This window comes from Paroedura picta, chromosome 15, assembly GCF_049243985.1.
Source record: "Paroedura picta isolate Pp20150507F chromosome 15, Ppicta_v3.0, whole genome shotgun sequence".
NCBI lineage: Eukaryota > Metazoa > Chordata > Lepidosauria > Squamata > Gekkonidae > Paroedura > Paroedura picta.
The window spans coordinates 11093407-11116707 of record NC_135383.1 but is presented as its reverse complement, the minus strand read 5'-3'; the positions used below and the strand labels follow the sequence as shown (position 1 = coordinate 11116707).

The window sequence follows — 23301 nt, the reverse complement described above, 5'->3', positions numbered from 1 at the left end:
TGCCTCTGTTACGTCTGGAAGTGAGAAATCCAGGAGGCGAGAAACCCTTACTGAATTTTATTTCCTACCCTACCCCCGTCCCGGTTCCTTCAACCTTTCTAGGGATTGGACATTTCTCTGTTCCATATCCCATCGTGGCTAGTCCTACAGACAGGATTTGGAGCACAGGGGGAAAGGAAAAGTTCACTGCAGGGTAAAATCAGCAATACCTGCATGCAATCCAAGGTACTCTGTTGGAAACAATAAAAAATAATCAAGCAGAGAAATATCGCCAACCACAAAAAAGCATTTTCTGTCTCCCCCGAAGCCTGACAACTCTTCCACGGGAGGACTCTGCTGAAGGACAGAAGAGCCTTGGGCAGCCTCGTGGCTGATCTACTCCAGTGTCCCACTCCCAAAACTGTCCAGCAGGTACCCCCAGGAGGCCAATACGCAAAGTGCTGAGGTCACAGCCTCTCCCAGTCCTTCCCCCAGCAATGGTATTCAGAGCTGCCCTTCTTGATGTTGGTTTATTGCCCTAGCATGTTTTTATTTCTCTGTCTCTCTCTCTCTCTGTCTCTGTCTCTCTCTGTCTCTGTCTCTCTCTGTCTCTGTCTCTCTCTCTCGCTCACTCACTCTCTCTCTCTCTCTCTCCCCTTTGGCTTCACTTGTTTTTGTTGTACTTGTTGGGGTTGTATTACAACTTCAGTTGCAACAATCCCAATGCCTTTCTAATTATTGGTCAGAACAAAGGAGGGCAGAATCAGACTTATTAGTCCATAAAGTAGAGGACAACCTGCCAATTCCCCCCTAGATCTTCAAAGGGACTACAGGTGTAACTTGAATGAAGGCTGAAAATTCCGGGAAGGCACTGGAATATACCTTGGGGATGAACAACTCCTCAAACCGCCTGTGGTTATGGTCCGGATTCCATGGTAGACCACATTCCTTTACAGTTGGCACAACTCTATAAAGCCCCCACTCCGAAGTGGGGAATCCGCCTAGAAATCGGAGCCCTACTCATTTCAGCATCACAAGTTCAAGGAAGATCATAGAATCACAGAACCATAGAGTTGGAAGGGGCCAGACAGGTCATCTAGTCCAACCCTCTGCTCAATGCAGGATCATAGAATCCTAGAGTTGGAAGGGGCCAGACAGGCTGTCTAGTCCAACCCTCTGCTCAATGTAGGATCATAGAATCCTAGAGATGGAAGGGGCCAGACAGGCCATCTAGTCCAACCCCCTGCTCAATGCAGATGAGGGGTTTGACACCCCTTGTGTCCAGTTTCGTGTCTGACCCTCTTTCCCCCCTGCTCGTCTTACCTCTAAGAGCTGCACTGCTCCCTCATGCTGCTTCCGCGCTTCAGCCTGGGCCTGGATCCAAGAGCAAACAAGGGACAGGCTCAACGTGATGCGATGGTTGTGTGATAAACACCATATGGAACAACAACTCCTAAACCTTTGAAATCTCCCAACCTGTGAAGGACAGTAGTCTTCACAATGGCCACATGGCAGAAGGTGGGGTGGTCAGAAGGTGGTGTCTGTGCTCAATCCCAAAGAACAGGAAAGTTCATGGCATGCTCACCAGTCAGGCACTGCAGTGTGCCCTTGAGGTAGTGAGCCTCAGCCAGTCCCCACAGGCAAAACGCCCCTGTTTACCTCAGGAAGCTCTCCATCAGCCCCGCCCCTCCCCCCCAGGGCTCACACCTTCAAGTTTGGGGACAAGGAATCCCCTGTCCCACTTCCCAGCTGAGTGGTGGAGGGGAAAAATAAAACGAAAAAGGGCCATTGGGTTTGAAGCATGATGTCATTACTGGGGAAAACCCAGAAGTGACCTCAGGCCTCTCTACGCACTGCCAGAAACTCTATGGTAAAAGCAGGTTCTCCCAGAAGTGATGTCACACTGTTGCTGAAGGCTGCAACTGGCTAGCAGGCCATAGAGCCAAGTGAGTGATGGGAGGATCGTGTATGTGCATGCCACCTGCTAGAAGCAGAAGGACTTCCCTTGGCCAGGTGTCCTCACCTGCTGGAGTTGTCGAACTTCATCCTGCTTCTTCTGCAAGTTCTGCAGGGCCTTCTCGTGTTCCACCTCCAGGTGCTGCCTCCGTTCTGCGACATCTCTCATGTGCTGGAGAAAGAAAGAAGTCACACCCCCCAACCACGTCATGGGGACTTGCTCCCAGGAACGGAGCACCCGACGGAGCTCTCCCAGAGCTCACCCTACAGAGCAACTCTAGTCCCTGAAATCTGGAAACCGGTGCAGTTGGTGTGCTGTTTCCATTGGAGGGGTGAGGCTTTCAGCCAGTGAGGTAAAGAACAAGGTAGAGGCTGTGGCCACTCTCAAACTATTTCCAAGTCTTTATAAACTCTTTAGTTTTAAGTGAGTCATTCGGGGCATATAAAATCTGCATTTGCACATGCTTCTTCCTTCCTCGTGCGTTTGGAATGCAGTCCTCTCCAGAGCTGCCGGGGAGGGAAGAACATTGAACTCAAGGGTGTTTACTTCTGAGTAAACGTGCCCAGGAACACACTGTTGCTTGCATACTAGTACTGAAGGTCTGCTTCACTACGGATGCTTTTCCCCAGCTGAAACAACAGATCTTTAAGGTGAAAGGCTCCTACAACGGGAGTTTTGGGGAATAATCTGAGAATCTGGACACTGTTTCCCTCCCCTCCCCTCCCCTCCCCTCCCCTCCCCTCCCCTCCCCTCCCCTCCCCCAGCTGCTCGGATTCTACCAACCTTCAACGCCTGCCCAAGACTCTCCAGCCTGTTTTGGAGCTCCTGAGATTTCCGAAGAGCCGAATCCCGTTGCTCCGTCACCGCGGACACCTGCAGCCTCAAGTCAGCATTTTCCGACTCGATCTGCATAAGATGAGAAGCCCAGTGTTTGCACTGATTGGTTGACTTGCATTTATTCATGTCCTGCTTTGTGTCCCCACTTGGGGCTCAGAATAGTTTAGAACACTGTTCTCCCCTCCCTCATTCTCTCTTGCAACAACGACCCTGCAAGGGAGGCCAAGCCAAGTCTTTGTGAGTAGTCATCTGAGATTCATATTGGACAGTCTGAAAAGTACCCGAATCAACATTGATTCAGATGCTTTTTGAACAAATCTGGCCCAATGGCGATTTCCCTTAAACTGCCCGAATCGGCTTTGGCTGAATTACTGAACTATGATTCGGGCACGATTCGGCCATGCAAAGATGCAGGCAGTTTAAAGGGATCCAAATTTTTCCTTTTCTGTCTATTTCATTGTCTGGGAGTGCAGGGGTTTGAGGTAGAGGCAGCAAGCTTCCAGCACAGCTGCAGAAGCCTCTCCTCAAAAGAACTCACAAGCTTCAGAAGGATAGGACCAGGGGTACAATTCTACAGGCATCGTTTCCGATGGCAAGAAGGAGAAAAGACAAAAATAGATAATTTTTTCCCCCGGGGGTGGGGGGGGGGGTGGGGAGAAGGATAGCAACTCAGCCATTGAAAGCCAAGATAAATAAAAACAGTTTTAACTCAGAATCAACTACATGAGACTTAAATATTTATATATGAGTCACATCCCTGGACCTGACTCATTTTCCCTGCAGCAGTTGCCAGAAACCTCCATATAAAAGTCTGCAGCGGCCTGACATGGAGCAGGACAGCAACACTGGGGAGGGTGGGTCACTGCTTTCCTCTGTGCTGTTTTCCGTGAGCCTAAAAGACGGGGGGGGGGGATAACTCTTTGGAGTGTGCATGTAACATTCCATGCATATGCAGCCGCACCAAGGGGGAATTCGCCCCTCTTGGGGCAGTTTCAGACCCAACTCGTAAAATAAAATGCATCTAGTTTGGCACAGGGTCCATTACCATATCCCTGGAGACAAAATAATAATAATAATAATAATAATAATAATAATAATAATAATAATAATAATAATAATAATAATAATAATAATAATAATAATAATAATAATAATAATAATAATTTATTATCATCATAATTCCATAAGCAACTTCCGTCCAGATGCATTTAATGTGCCTTCTCATCCTAGCTTGGGACCATCCCATAATCTCCCAGGCATTCTCTAAATGGGCATTCCAAACTCTCAAGCCTTCCCTCTTCCAAATCAAATCCCTCATATCTATTTTTTTTAAAGACGCAACCTGCAAACATCTGGCTTTTCTCAGCCGGAATGTGGCTTTCAGTCACACCGAACGTCGCAAAGTGTCAACATTTTCTTTTTTTAGCGTCGGGCTGACACAGGTCATGTCATGCTCTGATGATGGATGGGCAGGTGATGGGCATATGAAAAACCATCCCTTACCTTCTCTGCCCATTCCACTTGCCTATGAAGGACAATGTTCTCCTCAGACAACCGGGCATTATCGCTCTGCACTTCCTGCAGCTGAATTTCCTGCCACAGGGAGAAAAAAAATAAAACAGCAGGAAGTTGTTGCTGTTGGGGTTTTTTTTGGGGGGGGGGACAGGACAGACAGACAAGAAAAAGTATTCTCCTTGACTCAAAGGACAGGATGTGTGTGTGTGTGTGGGGGGGGGGAGAATAGATTACAACCATGCCAGGATTCAGTCATACCCCAAAACGCTTCCAGGTTGACCCAATTTCATATTCATGCCAAAAGGATAAAGTATACTGCACTGGAAACTAGCAGGAGTCTGGCGGTGCTCCTTAAAGACTCATACGACTGTATCACAATCTTTAACATTGTGAAAGGTTCAATCTTATGGCTATGGAGCAGATCTCTTTAATGGTTAATCCTACATCTTCAGATTACAATGCTTCTCTTCCACTTGACACCTGCAGAGGTGCTGGCAGAAAGGATACCTCCCTTTCCTACATTTAAATTCGTAACCTTGTTGTCCATAAAATAGGCGCGAAGCAGCTTGAAATGATATAAAGGTAAAGATAAAGGTATCCCCTGTGCAAGCACCAAGTCATGTCTGACCCTTATGGTGACGCCCTCTAGTGTTTTCATGGCAGACTCAATACGGGGTGGTTTGCCAGTGCCTTCCCCAGTCATTACCGTTTACCCCCCAGCAAGCTGGGTACTCATTTTACCGACCTCAGAAGGATGGAAGGCTGAGTCAACCTTGAGCCGGCTGCTGGGATTGAACTCCCAGACTCATGGGCAGAGCTTCAGACTGCATGTCTGCTGCCTTACCACCCTGCGCCACAAGAGGCTCTTATTGAAATGATATAATGCTCTTTAAAAACAAGCACAATTGGTAACCATCAATATAACAAGAGAAGAGGTGGACTGCTCCACTTTTGGCTCTATGGCCCAAGAGCTCTGTGTCAAGAAGCCACTCCGGGGCACCCCTCCAGGAGCATTGAGTGGGGATCACTCACAAGTTCCGCGTATCTCTTGTGTTTCTTCCTCACTTCATGTTCGAGGTTCTCACACTGTTTCCGCTTCTTCGTGAGCTCAGACTCCTACCGGGAAAAGAAATGGGTTGTGCCTGGTAGTCGCAAGACCAGCTCTGCAATTGCCCACCATCCGTTTGAGATGATAGCTCCCAGGTCTCTCGCTTTTTAGAAATTAATCTCAGCCTTTCTAGATTTGCCCGAACCTTTTTGCACAACCTAGGGTTGCTAGTGCCCAGGCAGGGTCTGGCCATCTCCTCGAAAGACAATTGATCTCCGAATGACAGCAATCAGTTCCCTGGAGAGAACGGCTGCTTTGGAGGGTGGCCTCTTAGGACATTTGACCCAACTGATGCTGCTTGCCCTTCCCCAAATCCTGCCTTTTCCAGATTCTGTTGGGAGTGAAGGAATCATAGAATCATAGAATCATAGAGTTGGACGGGGCCATACAGGCCATCTAGTCCACTCTCCTGTTCAATGCAAGATCAGCCTCAAGCACCCAAGAAGGACTTTTGCAATGTCTCTTAGCCTCAGACTCCAGAATAGGGCGATCAGAAAGTCAGAAAGATAGGCTAGGGCATCGAATAATCCTTCCTGTCTTACTTTATTGCTATCTCGTTGATCTCAGATAGAATCCTGGAAGGATCCATACAGGTCATGTAGTCTACCCTCCTGCTCAATGCAAGATCAGCCTAAAGCACCCAGGATATGTATCTGTCCAACTGCTGCTTAGGATCATAGAGTTGGAAGGGGCCAGACAGGCCATCTAGTCCACCCTCCTGTTCAATGTAAGATCAGCCTAAAGCACCCAGGATATGTATCTGTCCAACTACTGCTTAGAATCATAGAGTTGGAAGGGGCCAGACAGGCCATCTAGTCCACCCTCCTGTTCAATGTAAGATCAGCCTAAAGCACCCAGGATATGTATCTGTCCAACTACTGCTTAGAATCATAGAGTTGGAAGGGGCCAGACAGGCCATCTAGTCCACCCTCCTGCTCAATGTAAGATCAGCCTAAAGCACCCAGGACAACTATCTGTCCAGCTGCTGCTTAGGATCATAGAGTTGGAAGGGGCCAGACAGGCCATCTAGTCCCACCCGTTACTCAGTGCAGGGTCAGCCTAAAGCATAGGATCATAGGATCGTAGAGCTGGAAGGGGCCACACGGGCCATCTAGTCCACCCTCCTGTTCAATGCAAGATCAGCATCAAGCACCCAGGTTAAGTCCCTGTCCAGCCACTGCTTGAAGACTGCCAGGGAGGGGGGAGCTCACCTCCTTAGGCTGCCAATTCCCCTGCTGAACTACTCTGGCTGAATATGTGCTTCCTGATATCTAGCCAGTATCATTCTCCAAGTAGTTAAAATCCATTATACACTCTTTTTAGAAATCTATAAATATAACTGTATGCAAAAGGCATCCTGGTCCGTAATTCAGTCCGTAAAGTAGCATCTAAATAAAAAGTGCCAGATTGCCAGTTTCTTATAATATAAGCCATGTGTTTTCCTTGCCATATAAATGGAAAGAGAATCTACTAACAAGGTCACATCGACATAAAGAATAAATATATCCTAGTACTATTCATGCTGTTTCAAGAAGTAAACAGTGATTTAGAACCTTTGTTCTGTAGTTCCTTAGGATATAAACACTACACAGACAAGGAGAAATTCCCTCAATGGCTTTATAATTCCAGAACATTCCAAGCACAGCCCAATGGCCCAGGAACTCATGGGAAAAATCAGAAGCATTTCTTAAGTTTCTCTGATCATGAATTAACAGAGTGAGCAAGACAGTTCCTCACACAGAATTCTGATACTGATATTATTTTTATATTTTTCTTATTTTGGTGCCCTCAGGCTTGACAAAACTGCATGGAGGGAAGGGGGGGGAAATCATAAAATAAAAACCATCTTTGTCGTAGAATTTCCATTTCAAAGACACTGTCTTTTCCCAGAATCCCAACCGTACTCTTTTTATCTCTGGGAAAACGTGGTTCCTCCCACTTAACCCATCCAGCTAGCATTCCTGATGCAAGAAATAATGTAAAAATCTAGAATGTTCAGCTCCCCAAAAAACATGTATTAATCACTGCAAGGCAATATCCCACAAAGGCAAATTTCAGGGGTAGTCAAACTGCAGCCCTCCAGATGTCCATGGACAACAATCCATGGACATCTGGAGGGCCACAGTTTGACTACCTCTAGGCAGACCTGGGAAAACAGAATGCACAGCAAGGGTGGGCAGGCTGCCCTAGAGAATGCATAATTAAGCCAACGGCAGATAAACGATAGACACGCTGCTTGCACATCGTCATGCTGCTGCTCAGAACTGCTTCTGAACATGGAGCATGAGGCGCAATTCACTGGATAAGGCTGCAGGGTGCAAGAAACGGTGAACTAGACCTTGAAAACAGCACAGCGCATGAACGTATGAGGCTGCCTTGTACCGAGTCAGACTGCTGGTCCATCCAGAACCATACAGTCTACGCTAAACAGCAGCTTTACTGAGTCTCCAGCCAAAAAAGGCTTCCCCGACAACTGCTACCTTCAGCCAGAGGTGCCAAGGGGAGTCATCCTGCAGCCGATACACATGCTGTGCCACTGAGCCATGGATCGTCCCCACAGCATCTCTGAAGAGCCTACTGGAGTAAAGTCTTTCTGCAGATAAAAGGTCCAGTTGTTCACTTTAAGATGTGTGGGTTTTTTAAAAAGCTCACCAGCTGTTGGATCTGCTGTTTGATCTCAGGAGAGGCAGCAATCAACTTCTTGAGAGGGAGGGTCTCCTCTCCATCACGCGCCGGTGCTCCTGGGTCTGCCTGGAAAGGAGAGAAATCTCAGCTGAGCTCCAGAGAGCAAAGGTCTTGCAGCCGAAGGATTGAGCACCCTTGCCTTCAGAATGCCAAGAGCCCAGCAGTCCAGCTTGAATTATGCATGTCTGTCCTTTCCAGGGAAGAAGCCTTGAGGTCTCTCTTGGGGTTGGAGAAAACAGGCTGGGAATTTATAAACAAAAGGGAGGGCCCACCAGATCTCAGCCTCAGAACCTACCCTGAGTGTCAGAATTTAGTCCTGGATCACGTTCAAAAACAAAACCCTAGCAGGACATTCAGAAGAGTCTGTAAAACACATTCCAGGAGGGAAAGGTGTAGGCCTAAATATATATATATATATATCCATTGCAACCTAAAGGATTTACTTCCAAGCAAACACGTTTTTAAAAAGGGGAAGAGGAAGAGAACTTGACGACAGACCTTCTGTGCTCTGGAAATATACTGAAAATCAAAACGGCACAAAGGGAAAACACATCACAAGGAAATGAATAGCTGTAACTATATTGGCCTGAAACATTTACACTCTGTCTCTTTGTCCTTTCAGAGGCCGCAGGGCACCTTAGCGCTACGAGCCCAATAAAAATAAAACCACGTCAGCAAAACTGCCAGGGAAAGCAAGTGATTATCCCCTGTCCCCACGTGTCCTCTCCAAATTAGCTGGGTTTTTCACCTCCATCCCGGGAAGCCAGCAGCAAGCGGTGAGCTCTGTTAGAAGAAGCGGACCCTGACTCCGTTGGGGAGGAAGCTAAACCTTACTATGCCTTTCCTGGCCGGGAGCAACTCAAGAGCCAGAGAGGCACCCTGCGCTTGGTACGATGAGGCCTAAAGAGAATGCATCAGCCCACCTTTCCATCCTCCCTCCCTCCCTCCCAGCAGGTTGTGGGACTCAGGCCTACCTGGGGACTCTTTGGCTTGCAACCCTTTAATGTGGGCAGTGCAAGCAGAAAGGCACTTTGCACATGCTCCTGGGTCCACTCAAACAAAGGCTTTCTTCCCCCTCCCCAGATGAACATGACATGGAGTCTTCTCCCGGGGGCCCTTCTCAGCACAAGTACAGCTGCCCTCCACCCTCAATACTAGTTAAAACCAGGATGGGGGTGGCTGCAGGTCTCTGTCCCCCACTCCTTGCACCTTATACCTCTCCCCCCCCCTCCCCCCATGTCAAGGCCTGCAGGGGAGTCTTTGCCCTGGCCGGGCTCCTACCCGTTTCAGCACCACGGACAGCTCTGATCTGGCAAGGGCCCAACCAGACAGCTTTGCCGGGCTGAACCATTAGGCGCTGCCCAGGAGGGGAGGACCGATATGCACAAAAGGCGGAGGGGGGAGGGAGCGGAAGGAAGGAAGGAAGCAAACCCTCTGCAGACTTTGGGGCCTCCCCGGTTTTCCAGCCGCCAAGAGCAAAGGGGATCCCCAGGCTGGGAACGGCCGGCCGAAAACCCAAAAGGACCAGCAGCTCGATGCAAAATAAGGAAGGATGGCAAATGTAGGTGCTGTCCATGTAAACGTTCAAGCAACTGCATAGTGTTAGCTGCGAGGTTCTGTATGGGAAACACTTCCCGGTTGCAATGTACAAGCGTTCCTACTAACAATCATTGAGATTTTCTTGTACAGTTCATCTCAAGCTTAGGTCTACGTGTGCCTCAACAGCAGACACTGTTGAGCAGACACTTTGACACTTTGACACTTTGACACTGCAGTTGGGGAAAGCTGCATTTCTGAATGCTCCTCAACCAGCAGCTCTTTGTCTGCTCTGCTGGTTTTTCTACTTGGGGAGGCAGACTGGAATGGGGAAGCCCTCTCCTTCTGCTCCGGTCTGCTCCTGCCCACTAGCCTCCCAGTGCCTTCCTGCAGCCGGCAGGGTTGCCAACCTCGAGGCAGGGAGCTGTGCATTAGCGGCTCTAAAGATCAACAAAACTGCAAGATAAAGGATCATTAGACAGACACGAGCAAGATACTAATACATTTGTAAGTTTGCATGCAAAAATCCCACAGGTGTGGAACAAAAGATTATTCCAAACAGAAGGTGTCGTACAACTGTTAATTCAAACTGGTTTTGGGCTTCAGTTTGAATTAACTGTGGTTCTACACCTGTTGGACTTCTGTTTGGACTAATCTTTTGTACTACACCTGTGGGATTTTCGTATATAAAATTATTAGTTGTATGGCTTATGTTTGCCTAATTATACTTTATAATACAATTTTGTCACAATTTGGGAGCCACTGTTATTTGATTTTCTGAGCCACTATTACACAACTCCCTTTCTTTTTGTTCCCCCCCCCATTTACTGTGTGCCCCATTTACTGTTTTTTTGTAACTTCTAGGTGGGGCCTGGAGATCTCCCACTGTTACCGCTGATCTCCAGACAAATGAGCTCTATTTCCCTGGGGAAAATGGCTGCTTTGGAGGGTGGTCCCTTTAATATTATCCCCCACTGAGGTCCCGCCCCTTCCCAAACTCTGCCCTCCCCAAATCTCCACAAATTTCCCAACCGGGAGTTGGCAAACCCAGCAGCCCACGAGGAATAAGATTCATTTATCTGGTTGGCCATTGATAGGAAAGTACTGAAACAGCCATCCTGGCCTCTTACCTTGCAGGGTGCTTCTGTGGCCAAGGGCAACTCTTCTCTCCACTGCAGCTGGAGGGAGGCAGAAAACCCCCCAGGACAAGAGGGCCCAGCTGTCTCAGGCAGCGCCATCTGGGCAGCCGAGGAAACGTCACCTGGATCTCGGCTCCTGGGACTCAGGGAGGCCTTGAAATTCTTCAGCGCAATCTGCCTCTGCAGACGCAACACCTCCTTCTGAGACTCCCGGAGCAGGCGGTGGAAGTCCGGGAGAGGGAGGCAAGGCCGACCATCCTAGGGGAAAGCAAAAGGAAAGCTCTGAAGATCAGTTAGCGATGAAGTACAGATGCCCTCAACGGATGCCGACTCTGCTGGCATTCCTACAAGCGTCCCAGCATCGATCCATATATGATTTAGTACCCTGCTCGAGATGTGAAAGCTCCTCCATCCATCCAGTCTCTCAGTCCTTCTACTAAGAAATCTAACCTAGCAGGATGGCTGTAGCCCATCTCCCTGAGCTGCTAGTTTACCACATACAGGGACTTGTATTTTTATTCTTCTGTTGTAGCAATAAGTCTCATGATCCCACCCACCGCCCTTGCTGCAGGATAATTCAGGCATCTGTCAGCTGCCTGATCTGCTGTTCAGGAACAAGAGATTTGGGAGGTCAGGGCTCACCTTTCTGGCCACGAGTTTTGCTTGCAGCTCTTGGCATTCCTGCTGCAGGGCGCAGATCTGCTTGTCTTTTGCCAGGAGCACGCCGGCTTGCTCTCTCAGGTCTGTCACACGCTGGCGGGCCAGTGCCTTCTTGCACAGCCCAGCACAGGAGGCCTTCATGGCTACTGGGGCATTTACCTGCATCAGGATGAGAATAAGAAAGGAGAGGGGACGGATTTTGCTTTTCAAAGATTCCCGCTCAGGCCCCTCTTCAATTTTGCACTTGCTGCCCTTATGCATGTTGAACCAAGAGGCTCACGAAACCAGAACGTGTAAACATTTTTTTTCACAGATGTCTTTTGATAGATCATTCTGAGAACTTTTAAAGGACATTTCTGTGCTGCTTCTTAAAAGGACCTGTTCGAGGCAGTTATTCCATAAGAGGTCCCTTCTGTTCAGAGAAACAGCTCTGCCCAAATGCAACAGGCAGTTTCTTTGGAACGTGGGCAATCTGTAAGCGTGTCTCTCCATGAGTAGCGAGACAATGATCCCAAAGGCAGAAATACAACAGCAGTACCCACCCCTAGCAGAGGCAACACCAGGGCACCCCTAGCACCCCTAGCAGAGGCAACACAATCATGCAGCAATAAAATGGCAAGCCTCCTATAAAGTCATTGGTGTTGTATTTCAGTAATCCAAACACGCCCCATGTCGATTGTATGGCAGCACTGGAAAGATAAATGCCCACCTCCTATAATTCAGACGGTTTCACAACCTTCTCAGTATCGGAACCTACGACATACGGATGGCAATTGTGTATGGACTCATTTTTAGATATTTAGATAGAAGCTTGTGTGTACTGTTGCCCCATCTTTATGTTTCTCCTACATGGAGTTTGTATGATGAATGAATGAATGAATGAATGAATGAATGAATGAATGAATGAATGAATGAATGAATGAATGAATGAATAAATGAATGAATTTTTAGAAAATACTCCATGCTCTAGTTGTAACAGATTTCTTGCTCGCAATAGCAGCTGATTCAAAGGAAGAGAGGTGAATCATACAGAGATGCTTTGGGTTTCCAGTATTCCAATTATTTTACTGCACATATATACTGGCAGTCTTCAAGCAAAGGTTGGATACACACTGTTTTTGGATGCTTTAGGATGCTTTGGGATGATGCTGCGTTGAGCAGAGGGTTGGACTAGATGGCCTGTGCGGCCCCTTCCAACTCTATGATTCTATTCTATGATTCTATACCACGGCACATGATGCAAGGCTTCTATAGGGCTTCTACAGAGTCTTCTCCACTGTGATAGATAAAGGGTCTCCAGGGTCTCAGGCAGAAGTCTTCCACGTCCCCCACAACCTAACCCTTCTAACTGAAGAGGCCAGGGAATTGAACCTGTGTGCCAAGCAGGTGCTCTGCCACTGAGCCAGAAGAGAGTTGGGGCCAGGATCCTCCTGCCATACTTACAACTCTGAGGTTGGCCTCCTGCAGCTTCCGGGCTCTCTCTTCCAGGCGCTTGGCTATGACAGCCAGCTCGGCGTTCTTCCTCTTCAGGTGCCTCACTTTCTCCTGTGTCTCCGGGAAGCTGCTCTTGCGCTTGGGGGAGGGGAGAAAAAAAAGAGGGGGAACGTGGGCGGGCTGGGCAAGCTCTTTGGCGTGCTTCTCGCTCGAGTCCGGCTGTGTCTCTTGGCCATCACGCGCACCAGCCAGGCTGGCCAGAGATGCTGCTGCCTTCTCCCTCAAGGCCCAGAGGAGCCTGGTGGAGTCAGCAGAAGGACAATCAATGGAGACGATCGGCTGCCTGGAACCAGGGCAAAACCTCTTGAACCTGGAGGGATATATCCCTGGAAGTCCCTGCAAGTCATAGTCAGCCATGGGGCGGGATAAGGAGGCATCCGCAGAAGCAGCTTTGCATGGGCATGACGTGCCGTCAAAGAACTTACGGCTTAAGGCGATCCTATAAACCAATGCACTCCAAAATGGCCTATTGTTAACATCCTTGCTTCGGTCTTGTAAATGGAAGATTGAGGGTTCCTGGAGGGCAGAGCAGCTTTCCCAGAACACAGAGAAAGATGCTCTTGGCTGAATCAGCACGTTGGTCCATCCAGCCCTGGGCCGTCTCTGTCGGCCAGTGGCTCTGCTGGGTCTTAGGCAAAGAAAGCTCTTTCCTCACTCCTTGAACTGAAAATGACAGGGATTGAACTTGGGGACTTCTGCACGAAGCACGTTATCTGCCTCTAAGCGGCCGACTTACGGCCACCCTGTAGGGCAGGGGTGCTTGCAGGGGCTCATGGGAATTGTAGTCCATGGGCATCTGGGGTGCCACAGTTTGGCCAACCCTACCATAGGGTTTTCGAGGCAAGAGACTAACAGGGGGGAGTCTGCTGCTTGCCTACATTTGTGCAGTGACCTGAAAGTCCTTGGCGGTCTCCCACTGAAGGACTAACCAGGGCCGACCCTGCTTAGCTTCTGAGATGGGGCTAGCCTTCAACGGGTTCCACCTCTCAGGTCTATTTATTTCAGCTTACCAGAAGGTTGTTTTCCTTCTTCAGGCTGGCGCAGCGCGACTGCAGCTCCTCCAGGGCAGTGAGCAGGACTTGGTTTTGCCGCAAAAGACACCGATAGCTCACACCATACTGGAAAGAGAGAGAGAGAGAGAGAGAGAGAGAGAGAGAGAGAGAGAGAGAGAGAGAGAGAGAGAGAGAGAGAGAGAGAGAGAGAGAGAGAGAGAGAGAGAGAGAGAGAGAGAGAGAGAGAGAGAGAGAGAGAGAGAGAGAGAGAGAGAGAGAGAGAGAGAGAGAGAGAGAGAGAGATGTGAATTCCCTCTCCTGCCTGCATATGCATATGCATGCATATGGCATGCATTCTCTGCAATATTGGCCCTCATCCTTCTGCCACACCCGTTCATTTTTCTGCATTTAATTCCATTGTGCCACGCCTTTCTACCTGACAGGCACCTGAAGCTGTTTCCACTGTTCTCCTCTCCTGCATTTAATCATTGCAACAAACCTAAAGGTTGGGTTAGGGCTGAGAGAACATGACTGAAGGGAAGAGGCTGTGGCTCACTAGCAGAGCATATGCTTGGCATGCAGAAGGTCCCAGGTTCAATCCCCGACATCTCCACTTAAAAGGACCAGGCAGGAGGAGGTGTGAGACCTCTGCCAGGAGAACTTGGAGAGCTGCTACCAGCCTGAGTAAGCAATACTGACATTAATGGACCAAAGTTCTGATTCGTGATATGGCAGCTTTTGACTGGCCCAAGGTGACAGTGAGCTCCCATGGCATGAGTAGGGATCTGAACACAGATCTCTCTAACCCAGGCTTTTGCAACCAGGGTTTCATGAAGCCCTGGGGTTTCTTGGTGGCCCTGGATGGGTTTCCCAAATGAGTGGGATGTAATTAAGTTTTAATATAGTTTTTAAATTTGTTGTTTATTGGGTGATAGAACCATATATGGTCATGTTGACCCACCCACCCCTCCCAAAATGGCCAATGATTGGCCTGAAGGGGGTGAGAAGGGGAGGGGCCTAGGTGGGTGTGTCCACAGCTTTGCTTCCCAACCCTATTCCGCACGGTCACGCCCCTTCTGGGGTTTCTCGAAGCCTGAAGAATGTTTCCGGGGCTTCTTAAAGGTAAACAAGTTGAGAAAGGCTGCTCTAACCACTACCCTACATTGCCCCCCCCCCACACTCCCACCTTCAGCCACACACTCATTTTATGTAGATACCAAAGGGCTCTCCCTCTCATCCAGGTTTTGAATAGTATGTTTACATCTGGTCTTTTCTCCTCAAGGTAGCTTCTCCTTTCTCCATTTTAGCTTCACAACCACCTTGCGAGGTAGACCCAGATATGATCCACCCACACACTGTGTCCAGAAGCAGTCTCCCTTTGAATGCCATTAATGGAGGACCACAACCAGGAAAGATTTTGGCCTCCATGACCCGCTTGTAAACCTTCAGGAGCACGGTGGGCAACAGACTAGACTAGCCGAAACTCAATCTGATCCAACAGTGGTCAAGCTCACCTCATATTAGCTGTGACAATTCAAAATGGAACCTCCATGTATCAAGGCAGTCTATCTGGATACATCGCAGAAAGCCACGCACAGCTTGTGGGCTTCCCAGAAACATCTAACCAGCTGTTCCCTCCTCCCCCCAAATAGGATACTCGCCCTAGATGGCCTTGCGATATTTTCTCACAGGCTTTCTCTAATATAATTACAGATGAACATGCTCTTGCAATCCAGCAGCAATCCAAAGAGTCTCAGCAGGGCCACTCCTCCAAAACACCATCCCTTCCATGACAAAAGAAATTCCATCTGCACAGCTGGAAGAAGTTCCTGACAGTCAGAGCGATTTCTCAGTGGAACAGGCTTCCTCGGGAGGTGGGGAGTTCTCCATCTTTGGAAATGTTTAAACAGAGGCTGGAGAGCCATCTGACGGAGAGGCTGATTCCGTGAAGGTTCAAGGGGGTGGCAGGTGACAGTGGATGAGCAAGAGGGGTGTGAGTGTCTTGCATAGTGCAGGGGGTTGGACTAGATGGCCCAGGAGGTCCCTTCCAACTCTATGATTCCGTGATCCCATGATTCTATGACTATCTCCATGCGTACGCAGGCCCCAGCTTCAGTAAGCACGGCTCCACACCGTTGCAGGAGAGGGTATCAGATCGTGGCCAGTTCCTTCCATCTCTCTTCTCATCTGCCTGTTTCGATTTGGAGAGGCAGCCAGAGATACTCCCCCTTGAAATGACAGGCCCTGGGAGAAGCTTCGCTGGCATTCAAGGTCAAACCACGCATAACAAGAACTAATTGGCCAAGGCTTCTGTGACAGGAACGGGCCATTTGATTCCGGAAAGCGGTGACAGAGGGGAGCGTCCTGAGGATAATGACTCAATCCGACACATCCAGACTACAAATCTAGCACAGACGTTTAATGAGGAGAGCGAGGTAACCTTCAGGACTAGCAGGGAGGCCTCCTCCATGCGGAAGCCAGCCGCTTTCCAGGGGCCCAGGCTGGATTCTCAAATTGTTTACTATTCCAGGCAGGATATGCCAACCCGCAAATGCAACCTTAACCTCCTGACCGTGAGATGTCCCCGTGGCTACTTTAGGCAAGGATGCGGAAATGAATTTGCAGAGGGCCGGTCTCTTGGTGCCGAACAGCCGTGGCAGCACTTCCCACACCGAGATGACCCAGTAAACACGGACCCTAGAACTCAGATCCTGCAACCCCGCCAGACCCTACAGCTCAGCACTGTTTCCAGGGCCTGACCTCAGGCAGGAAAAGATCTCTTCTCATATCTGCTCCCTGAGATTTTTCTTTTAAAACCTGCAAGTGCCGGGGATCGAACCTGCGACCCTGTGCCTGCAAGCAAAGTCAGAAGCTGCTGAGCTACGGTCTCTCTCCAGACGGAAACCAGCCTTGCAGTATGGACCACCTAAAGCACGGCTTGGTGAGTTTCCCAATGTTTCCAGGAGAGCATTTACTTTATTTGCTTCCGCCTCAGAGGGGGGGCATGACCCCACGGCTCTGAGGAAATCGGTCTCTGGGAGATGTCGCAGCATCTCCCCCAGTTGCTTATTTGATTGCCTCATTCAGGGAAGGGGAGGGAGGGAGGTTTAGATTCCTTTCGCCTGTTTGGAGACACAAACTGGTCGAACCGGCAAGCGGGCATGAATGCCGGGCAAACAGCACAGATACTATCCTCGCAGTGGCTCTGTCTGTGCTTGAGGCCATGGAACGGGGACAAAAAAGCTATTGATGAGAACATTGTTGACTGTACGCTGCTCAATTGACTTCGACGCTGCTTTCGGTTCTCTTTTAATTTGCGTGGTTTGTCTCACTGGTCGTTGGGCACGGCCTACGGAATATCCGTCAATTTTTTTCCCCCCTGCCCTCCCTCGGAAGGGAGTTCTCCCTCCTCCCTCTCAACCTCACAACAAACAACCCTCTGAGGTCAATTAGGCTGAGAGAGAGAGAGCAAGGCACCATGCTCCCTCTTTCTTAGTCTGATAGAGCTCACCAGGCACTGGGATGCCAGGTCCTGCCCCCAGCAGGATGGGAGGAAGGGAAGGCTGATAAATCCATGTTGGAAAAGTCTTGGAGGTTTGGGGATGGAGCGTGGGGAGGACGGGGATTTCAGTGGGGGACAAGGCCACAGAATCCATGCTCCAAAGAAGCCATTTTCTCCAGGGGAACTGATGTCTGAAGTCTGGAGAGGAGCTGTAATTCCAGGGGATCTCCAGGTCCTGCCTGGAAGTTGGCATCCCTACAATGAGTGGCATAACAGAGTGGGGATTCAGAAGGGGTGGGGGGCTCGCCATGCCTAGTCCAATGCACTAACCGCTATGCTGAACTGGCTCTGAAACAAAGTTAGTTGACTATTTCAAATCCCTCAAAATCTCCTTGAATCATAGAGTTGGAAGGGACCTCCTGGGTCATCTAGTCCAACCCCCACACTATGCAGGACACTCACAACCCTCTCGCTCATTCACTGTCACCTGCCACCCCCTTGAGCCTTCACAGAATCAGCCTCTCCATCAGATGGCTATCCAGCATCTGTTAAAAAATTTCCAAAGGTGGAGTACCCACCACCTCCCGAGGAAGCCTGTTCCACCAAGAAACCACTTTGACTGTCAGGAACTTCTTCTGGATGTTTAATCGGAATCACACAGAGCTGGAAGACACCACAAAGGGCCATCCAGTCCAGCCCCCACAGCTTCTTGGGGACTTACAAATCACACAGCCCTCAACCCGAAAAGAGATCAAGGATAGCTCATTGAAAACCTACCCTAAATAGGGCAATCTTGGACTCACAGTTCTTAGCAACGAATGACTGTTCTTGGGACCCTTTGCAAGAAACCGGGCAAAACGATTCAGACCCAGACAGTTCCGTTTGTTCAAGCATCTGGTTAGAGCGGCAGCCTAGCAACCGTCGAATTTCAAATCTGTAGCACCAATGTGACCCAGGAGAAACTTCCATGTTCACAAGCAGTGTATCTGTTCCTTAAGAAACGCTAAGCAGAAACGTTCTTTCCTAACCTTGTCGTTTGACTGCTGCTAAATAAGAAATATGGGCTGGGTAGACCTTTGGCCTTACCCAGAAAGGCAGCTCTGTGTTTCTATTTCTGGGAGAGGCCAGAGCTGGCACCATCTCTCTTTCGCACACAATTTCCCATTCTCCTAAAAACCAGGCCAAGCACTGTCCTTCCTTCTCTGCTCTTACTCAGAACAGGCAGTCCTAGAAACACAGGAGAGGAGCCCCAGGGGCACCGCCTCCAGATCCAGGCTACAAACCCACCCCATATAACAAAGCTTAAAGCATCTAAAGACCCACATTAATCCTGACTTCGGTGATTCTGCTGAGTTCAACCGAGCGTAGATAGCATTACATAACAAAAAGAAAGAAAGGGACCGGTCTAATGCAACCCCAGGTTGCCAGGAGAAGAAGCAATTCCTCTCGAACTGGCTCTGACAAAACCTGGAAAATATATTTAGTAAAAAATGGAAAACAGTATTTCTGATCGCGCGGTCCTGTGCATACGAGAATTCCTATCTGTGTGCCATTCCCGTGATGCGCATGCAGGTTTTCTTTCAAAAAGCCGGCTAAGCCATGGCTAGGAAAGCATGAAAGCGCACTGCACATGCTCTGAGATTCTCTCTTCCTTTTGCTTTACAAAACCCTGGAGCCCAGGTAGGGTTGCCAGCTGCCAGCTAGGGCCTGGAGGTTTACCAAAATGACAACAGGCCTCCAGCCAGCAGACTTCCCCGGAAGGAAATGGCAGCTTCGGCCGATTGGGAGGGGCTCTGGCATCACGTTGCTGCCCCAAATTGTGCCCTCTCTAGGCTCTACCCCCCAAATTCTAGGAATTTCCGGCACCAGAGTTGGCAAGCCCACCCAAACCCAGATGACCCCGCCCGCGTTCCTTTATTCTGTAAGTCCAGAAACACGTTTGGGATCTCAGTTTCCTGCAACTGGAAGCATCCAGTAGGTGGATCTTCTTGAACAGGCATCTTCTTGAACAACAAGGCATCTTCTTGAACAGCCTCCCCAACAGCACCCTGGGGCACTGGGATTAAAAATGCCCTCCCACCCAAGGAAACACCCAATTTCCCCCCTCTTGCCCTCGACACCATTCAAAGAAGATCCCTCCGTTCTGGACAAAGGTCAGAAGTCAATATAGTTCCACCACGCAGAAGGAAGCAGCCCAGAGTTCCCCAAAACAAGGCCCGCTTTCATTCAGAGATTCCCCAGCTGACGGGGGCAACGACTCAGCTGCCTGAATCTCTACCGAAAATGACATCTGTCCTTTTCCAAAACTAGAGGTGCAAAGAGCTCAAGATTTTAGCCTCTTGAGGCCCTTTCTTGGGTCATCTGATGGTCAGGACCCTGTCAGGCTGAGCCAGCTAGGAGGAGAAAGGCCTTCAGTCTCCCAGAAACCTCCTGGAACTCACTTTGACCGTTTATGCACTGGAGGTTTCATGCCGGGCTGCAGGCTGGAGTTTTAGTTGTGGCAGATTGCCCTACCTCTTCCTGCACCAACACGGGGGAGCATTTGGCCCAGTGTGCCTCATCTGCCCCCGATTTGTGTTCCTTGCACGGGGGCTGGAGCAGTGAAGTTCCCAGTGCATAAACGGTCTTTGGCATGCAAACCCAGGCTTCTGTTCCTCCTATATCAAAATTGGGGGGAGGCCATCGATTCGATACTGGTCTCTCAAGCCTCTCCTTCCTTCTCAGGGGTCAGGAGGGAGAGCAACATCGAGCAGCAGTTAGACTGCAAGAAACCACGTGGTGTTCAAGCCCTCCTTCAGCCACGGTCCTTGAGGCAGTTGTTCTTCCTCTGCTTCCCTCCCTCAAAGGGCTGTTGTAAGGGAGAAATTAGGATGACACAATTCCCAGACACGTAACGGCCACACCCTAGCTCAGGGCTTCCGGAAACAACCCCAGAAAACGTGGGGTCAATGTGCGATCCATGAACAGAGGAATCTCTGATCTGACAGCTGAGCACTCCTATGGGGGAAATTACTGCAGCCTGTTTTGCAGGCCTGGAGATGATCATTATTGAACGAAGGCAGGCAAAAAAACCCCATCAAATGAGATCTCCAAATGAGGCAACAACCTTCACCGGTGAGCCCCCAAAAGAGAAATTCACTCGCCTTCCTGCCCAAACAGACCACCTTGTAAAATCAAAACCCTGTTCGCCTGGAATTAATTCTTGTTCGCTGTAGGCGAGCCACAATTTACAAGTCTATTAAAACACTGGAAACATGTAATGTGAAAGCCGAGGATGATTCACTGCAGCAGGTTCCTCTCCGTTTGCTGATACGAAAAGGAAACAACCCCCATGCACCCCACATAGACACCCCCTTTATCCACCAGCTTTTTTTTCTGCTGCAACCCAACAGAGAGGGGTGCCTACAGACCAAGTTTAATTTTTTCCCAGATAGTACTGCAGCTCAAATACAGAATGGAGGAAATAAAAATGGTTCCTTCTTCAAGCCAGCCTCCAAGAAGACTTACTGCATCTCTTCCTATAGCTACAGGTTTGCTGTACTGGCTAAGACGAGTTTGCAGTAAACGAAAAAAAAATACGTAGCTGAAATCAGGCAGCGAGGGAGGGAATCTCGGTAATGCCGGGTTTAAAACGGCTTTATTGGGCGAGATCGTTGGTGCGGCTGGCAAAGGAGAGCAGATTAAGAGTGAAGGCGAATCAGGAATTCAAGAGGGGCCCTGCTGGATCAGACCACCCAGTGTGTGCATGGGTGTGTATTTGGGGGGGGGGGAGGGAGAGGTTAGTCCTGCATTTCATGGCTCCAGCCAGATCCTTCCAGGAAGCCCACAAGCGGCTTAGGAAGGCAGCTCCCTTGTAGCTTGTCCCTTCCATCTGGCCCATGAAGGTAGACTGCCTCTGGGCATGCAGGTTCCACTTAGCCCCTCCAGCTAATAGCCGTCACCAGACCTCCCCTTCAGGAATCCATCAGGAAAGAGATGTAGCTGTCATCCCCACCTTCGGTTTTTGCCCAGCATTCCCCACAGCCAGCCACACCTGGCTTTTCCCAGAGCCATTTTTGCAGGCACCCAAACGTGCATGCCACTGGGCAGTGTGCTTGTGCCCCCCAGCCACGGGATTTTGCTGGCTTGCCACGGAGAGAAAGGGCAGCCTAGCCTCGCCGCGGGGGTCCTCTGCAGAGTCCCTCCACTCCCAGCCCCTTGAGCGCAATGGGCTTGCTCGGGAGTAAGCGCTGCACAGGGCTGCCCTGGCACTGGGCGGCTGGGTTCATTTCTAGTTCCCAAGGAGACCGGTCCGATGCCACCGCCAGGCGACAGACTTCCACCCCCCCCCCCAAAAAAAAAGCCTCCTGCATGCGGCAAGAGAGACTGCCGCTGACCATGGAGGCTCGGGCCGGGGCCCGCGGGGCATTACCTGTCTCGCCCCATCCGCCGCGCCCGGCGCCCGGGCGCCCTCCGTCTCTTGGTGTCCGGCGACGGCGGGGCTCTGCGTGCCGGGCTCGGGCGGGCAGCTCCTGCGTTTCTCCATCATCGTCGCGCCGCGGTGGCTGCTGCTGCTGCTGCTGCCGCTCTCGGTGCCTGGCGGGCGGCGGCGGCGGCGGGGCTCGGGGGGTCTCCTTCGGCGGGACTCTGCAGCAGCAGCAGCAGCAGCAGCAGCAGCCGCCGCCGCAGCCCGGCCAGCATCACAGCGCCCGCCGCCGGGGCGGCACGGCGGCCTGCACTGCAGGGGCGGCCGGAGGGGGCGGGCGGCGGGGCGGGCCTCGCCCCCCGCACATGCTGGACGGCCGCGGCGCCGGGCCCTGCCTTCTGCCTGGCACGCAAGACGGACGCCCCTCGGCACCGGGGAAAGGGGGGGGGGGAGAGGGAGGACGCGCCGGCGAGACGGTCGGGGGCTCAGCCGGTTGCCATGGGAACGGTGCGGGGACGGAGGAGGGGGGAGGGGGGAGGAGGAAGAAGGGGGCGGCGCGCCCCTGCACGTGTTTCTCGTCCCAGCAGACCCCCCCTTTCTTCTCCCACCCCCCTTCTCTGGGAGACCCTACACCTCGGGGCCGAGATCCACCATGCCTCCCCCTCCCCGGACTTGAACTCGCGACCTTCTGGCTGCAAAGCGAGCGGCCGCGCGAAGGAGAGGGCTGCTCGAAGGGTCTTTCGCACCCGGGAACCCCGCGGGGATCGAACCGGGGACTTCGTGCGTGCGAAGCGTAGGTGTGACCCCTTAACACCCACCCACCTCCCCCCTCGGGTGCTGTCCTCCTTCTCGTCCTCCAGAAGCGTCGTCGGGCATCGCGGCAGAGGAGGCTTCGAGCAAGGGCGCCGGGCTGGCCTTGGCTGCAGAGAAACGTCCCGGGGGGGGGGGGAGAGGAGGACGTTGATTTTTGTGTTTCGTTTCTATCTCTCCAACCCCCCAGAATGGCATGGGGGGCTCTCCCTCGCCTCTTCCCTTTCAGCCCGTGGAAAGCTGAGAGAGAGAGGGGGTAGGCCAGTTCCGTCAGTTTCACTTTACTGTTGGGAAACTGAGGCCCACAGGGAAACAGTGAGCTTTAAGTCCCTGTTAGACACAACTAAGGTTGCTGATATTTGCCGGCTTACTTGTAGAGGAGCCCCAGCAAATCAGGTGGGATTTACCCCTGAGAAACCCTGAAAAAGCAGCCTGCGACACCCCCCCCCCCCCCATTGAATGGGACTTTGTGAAAAGGGTTCCTGGGCGTTTGGAAATGGAGCAGGGTTTGGGGAGGGGGGCTGAGTATAGCACAATGCCAGAGTCCCCCCTCCAAGGCGACCCTTTTTCTCCAGGGGAGCTGATCTCCGTAGTCAGGGGTGAGATGCAGTTCCGGTATTGGCAACCCTTAGAACAGGGGTAGTCAAACTGCGGCCCTCCAGATGTCCATGGACTACAATTC

The 23301-nt window shown here is 50.8% G+C and overlaps 1 protein-coding gene across 11 annotated transcripts in view; it reads right to left on the bottom strand.

The window, feature by feature from the left end:
• Positions 1 to 22121, bottom strand: part of TSPOAP1 (TSPO associated protein 1) — a 50248-nt gene extending 28127 nt beyond the window's left edge. For 3 of the 11 annotated variants that reach the window (XR_013226750.1, XM_077311450.1, XM_077311451.1), the window contains exons 1-12: positions 21816 to 22116; positions 13921 to 14028; positions 12860 to 12988; positions 11399 to 11575; positions 10748 to 11014; positions 8049 to 8147; positions 5321 to 5404; positions 4277 to 4366; positions 2720 to 2842; positions 2003 to 2107; positions 1303 to 1353; positions 210 to 230 (exon numbers count right to left, since the gene is read on the bottom strand). Coding sequence is in view for 10 of the 11 variants with exons in the window: in XM_077311450.1 (XP_077167565.1) it covers positions 210 to 230; positions 1303 to 1353; positions 2003 to 2107; positions 2720 to 2842; positions 4277 to 4366; positions 5321 to 5404; positions 8049 to 8147; positions 10748 to 11014; positions 11399 to 11575; positions 12860 to 12988; positions 13921 to 14028; positions 21816 to 21932 (1371 nt within the window). In the remaining variant the exon portion in view is untranslated. Of the gene's footprint in view, positions 1 to 209; positions 231 to 1302; positions 1354 to 2002; positions 2108 to 2719; positions 2843 to 4276; positions 4367 to 5320; positions 5405 to 8048; positions 8148 to 9362; positions 9412 to 10747; positions 11015 to 11398; positions 11576 to 12859; positions 12989 to 13920; positions 14029 to 18181; positions 18232 to 21815 lie in introns of those variants that run through there. The other 8 variants (XM_077311454.1, XM_077311455.1, XM_077311446.1 and 5 more) reach the window with 6 other exon arrangements.
• Between the last annotated feature and the right edge of the window lie 1180 nt (positions 22122 to 23301).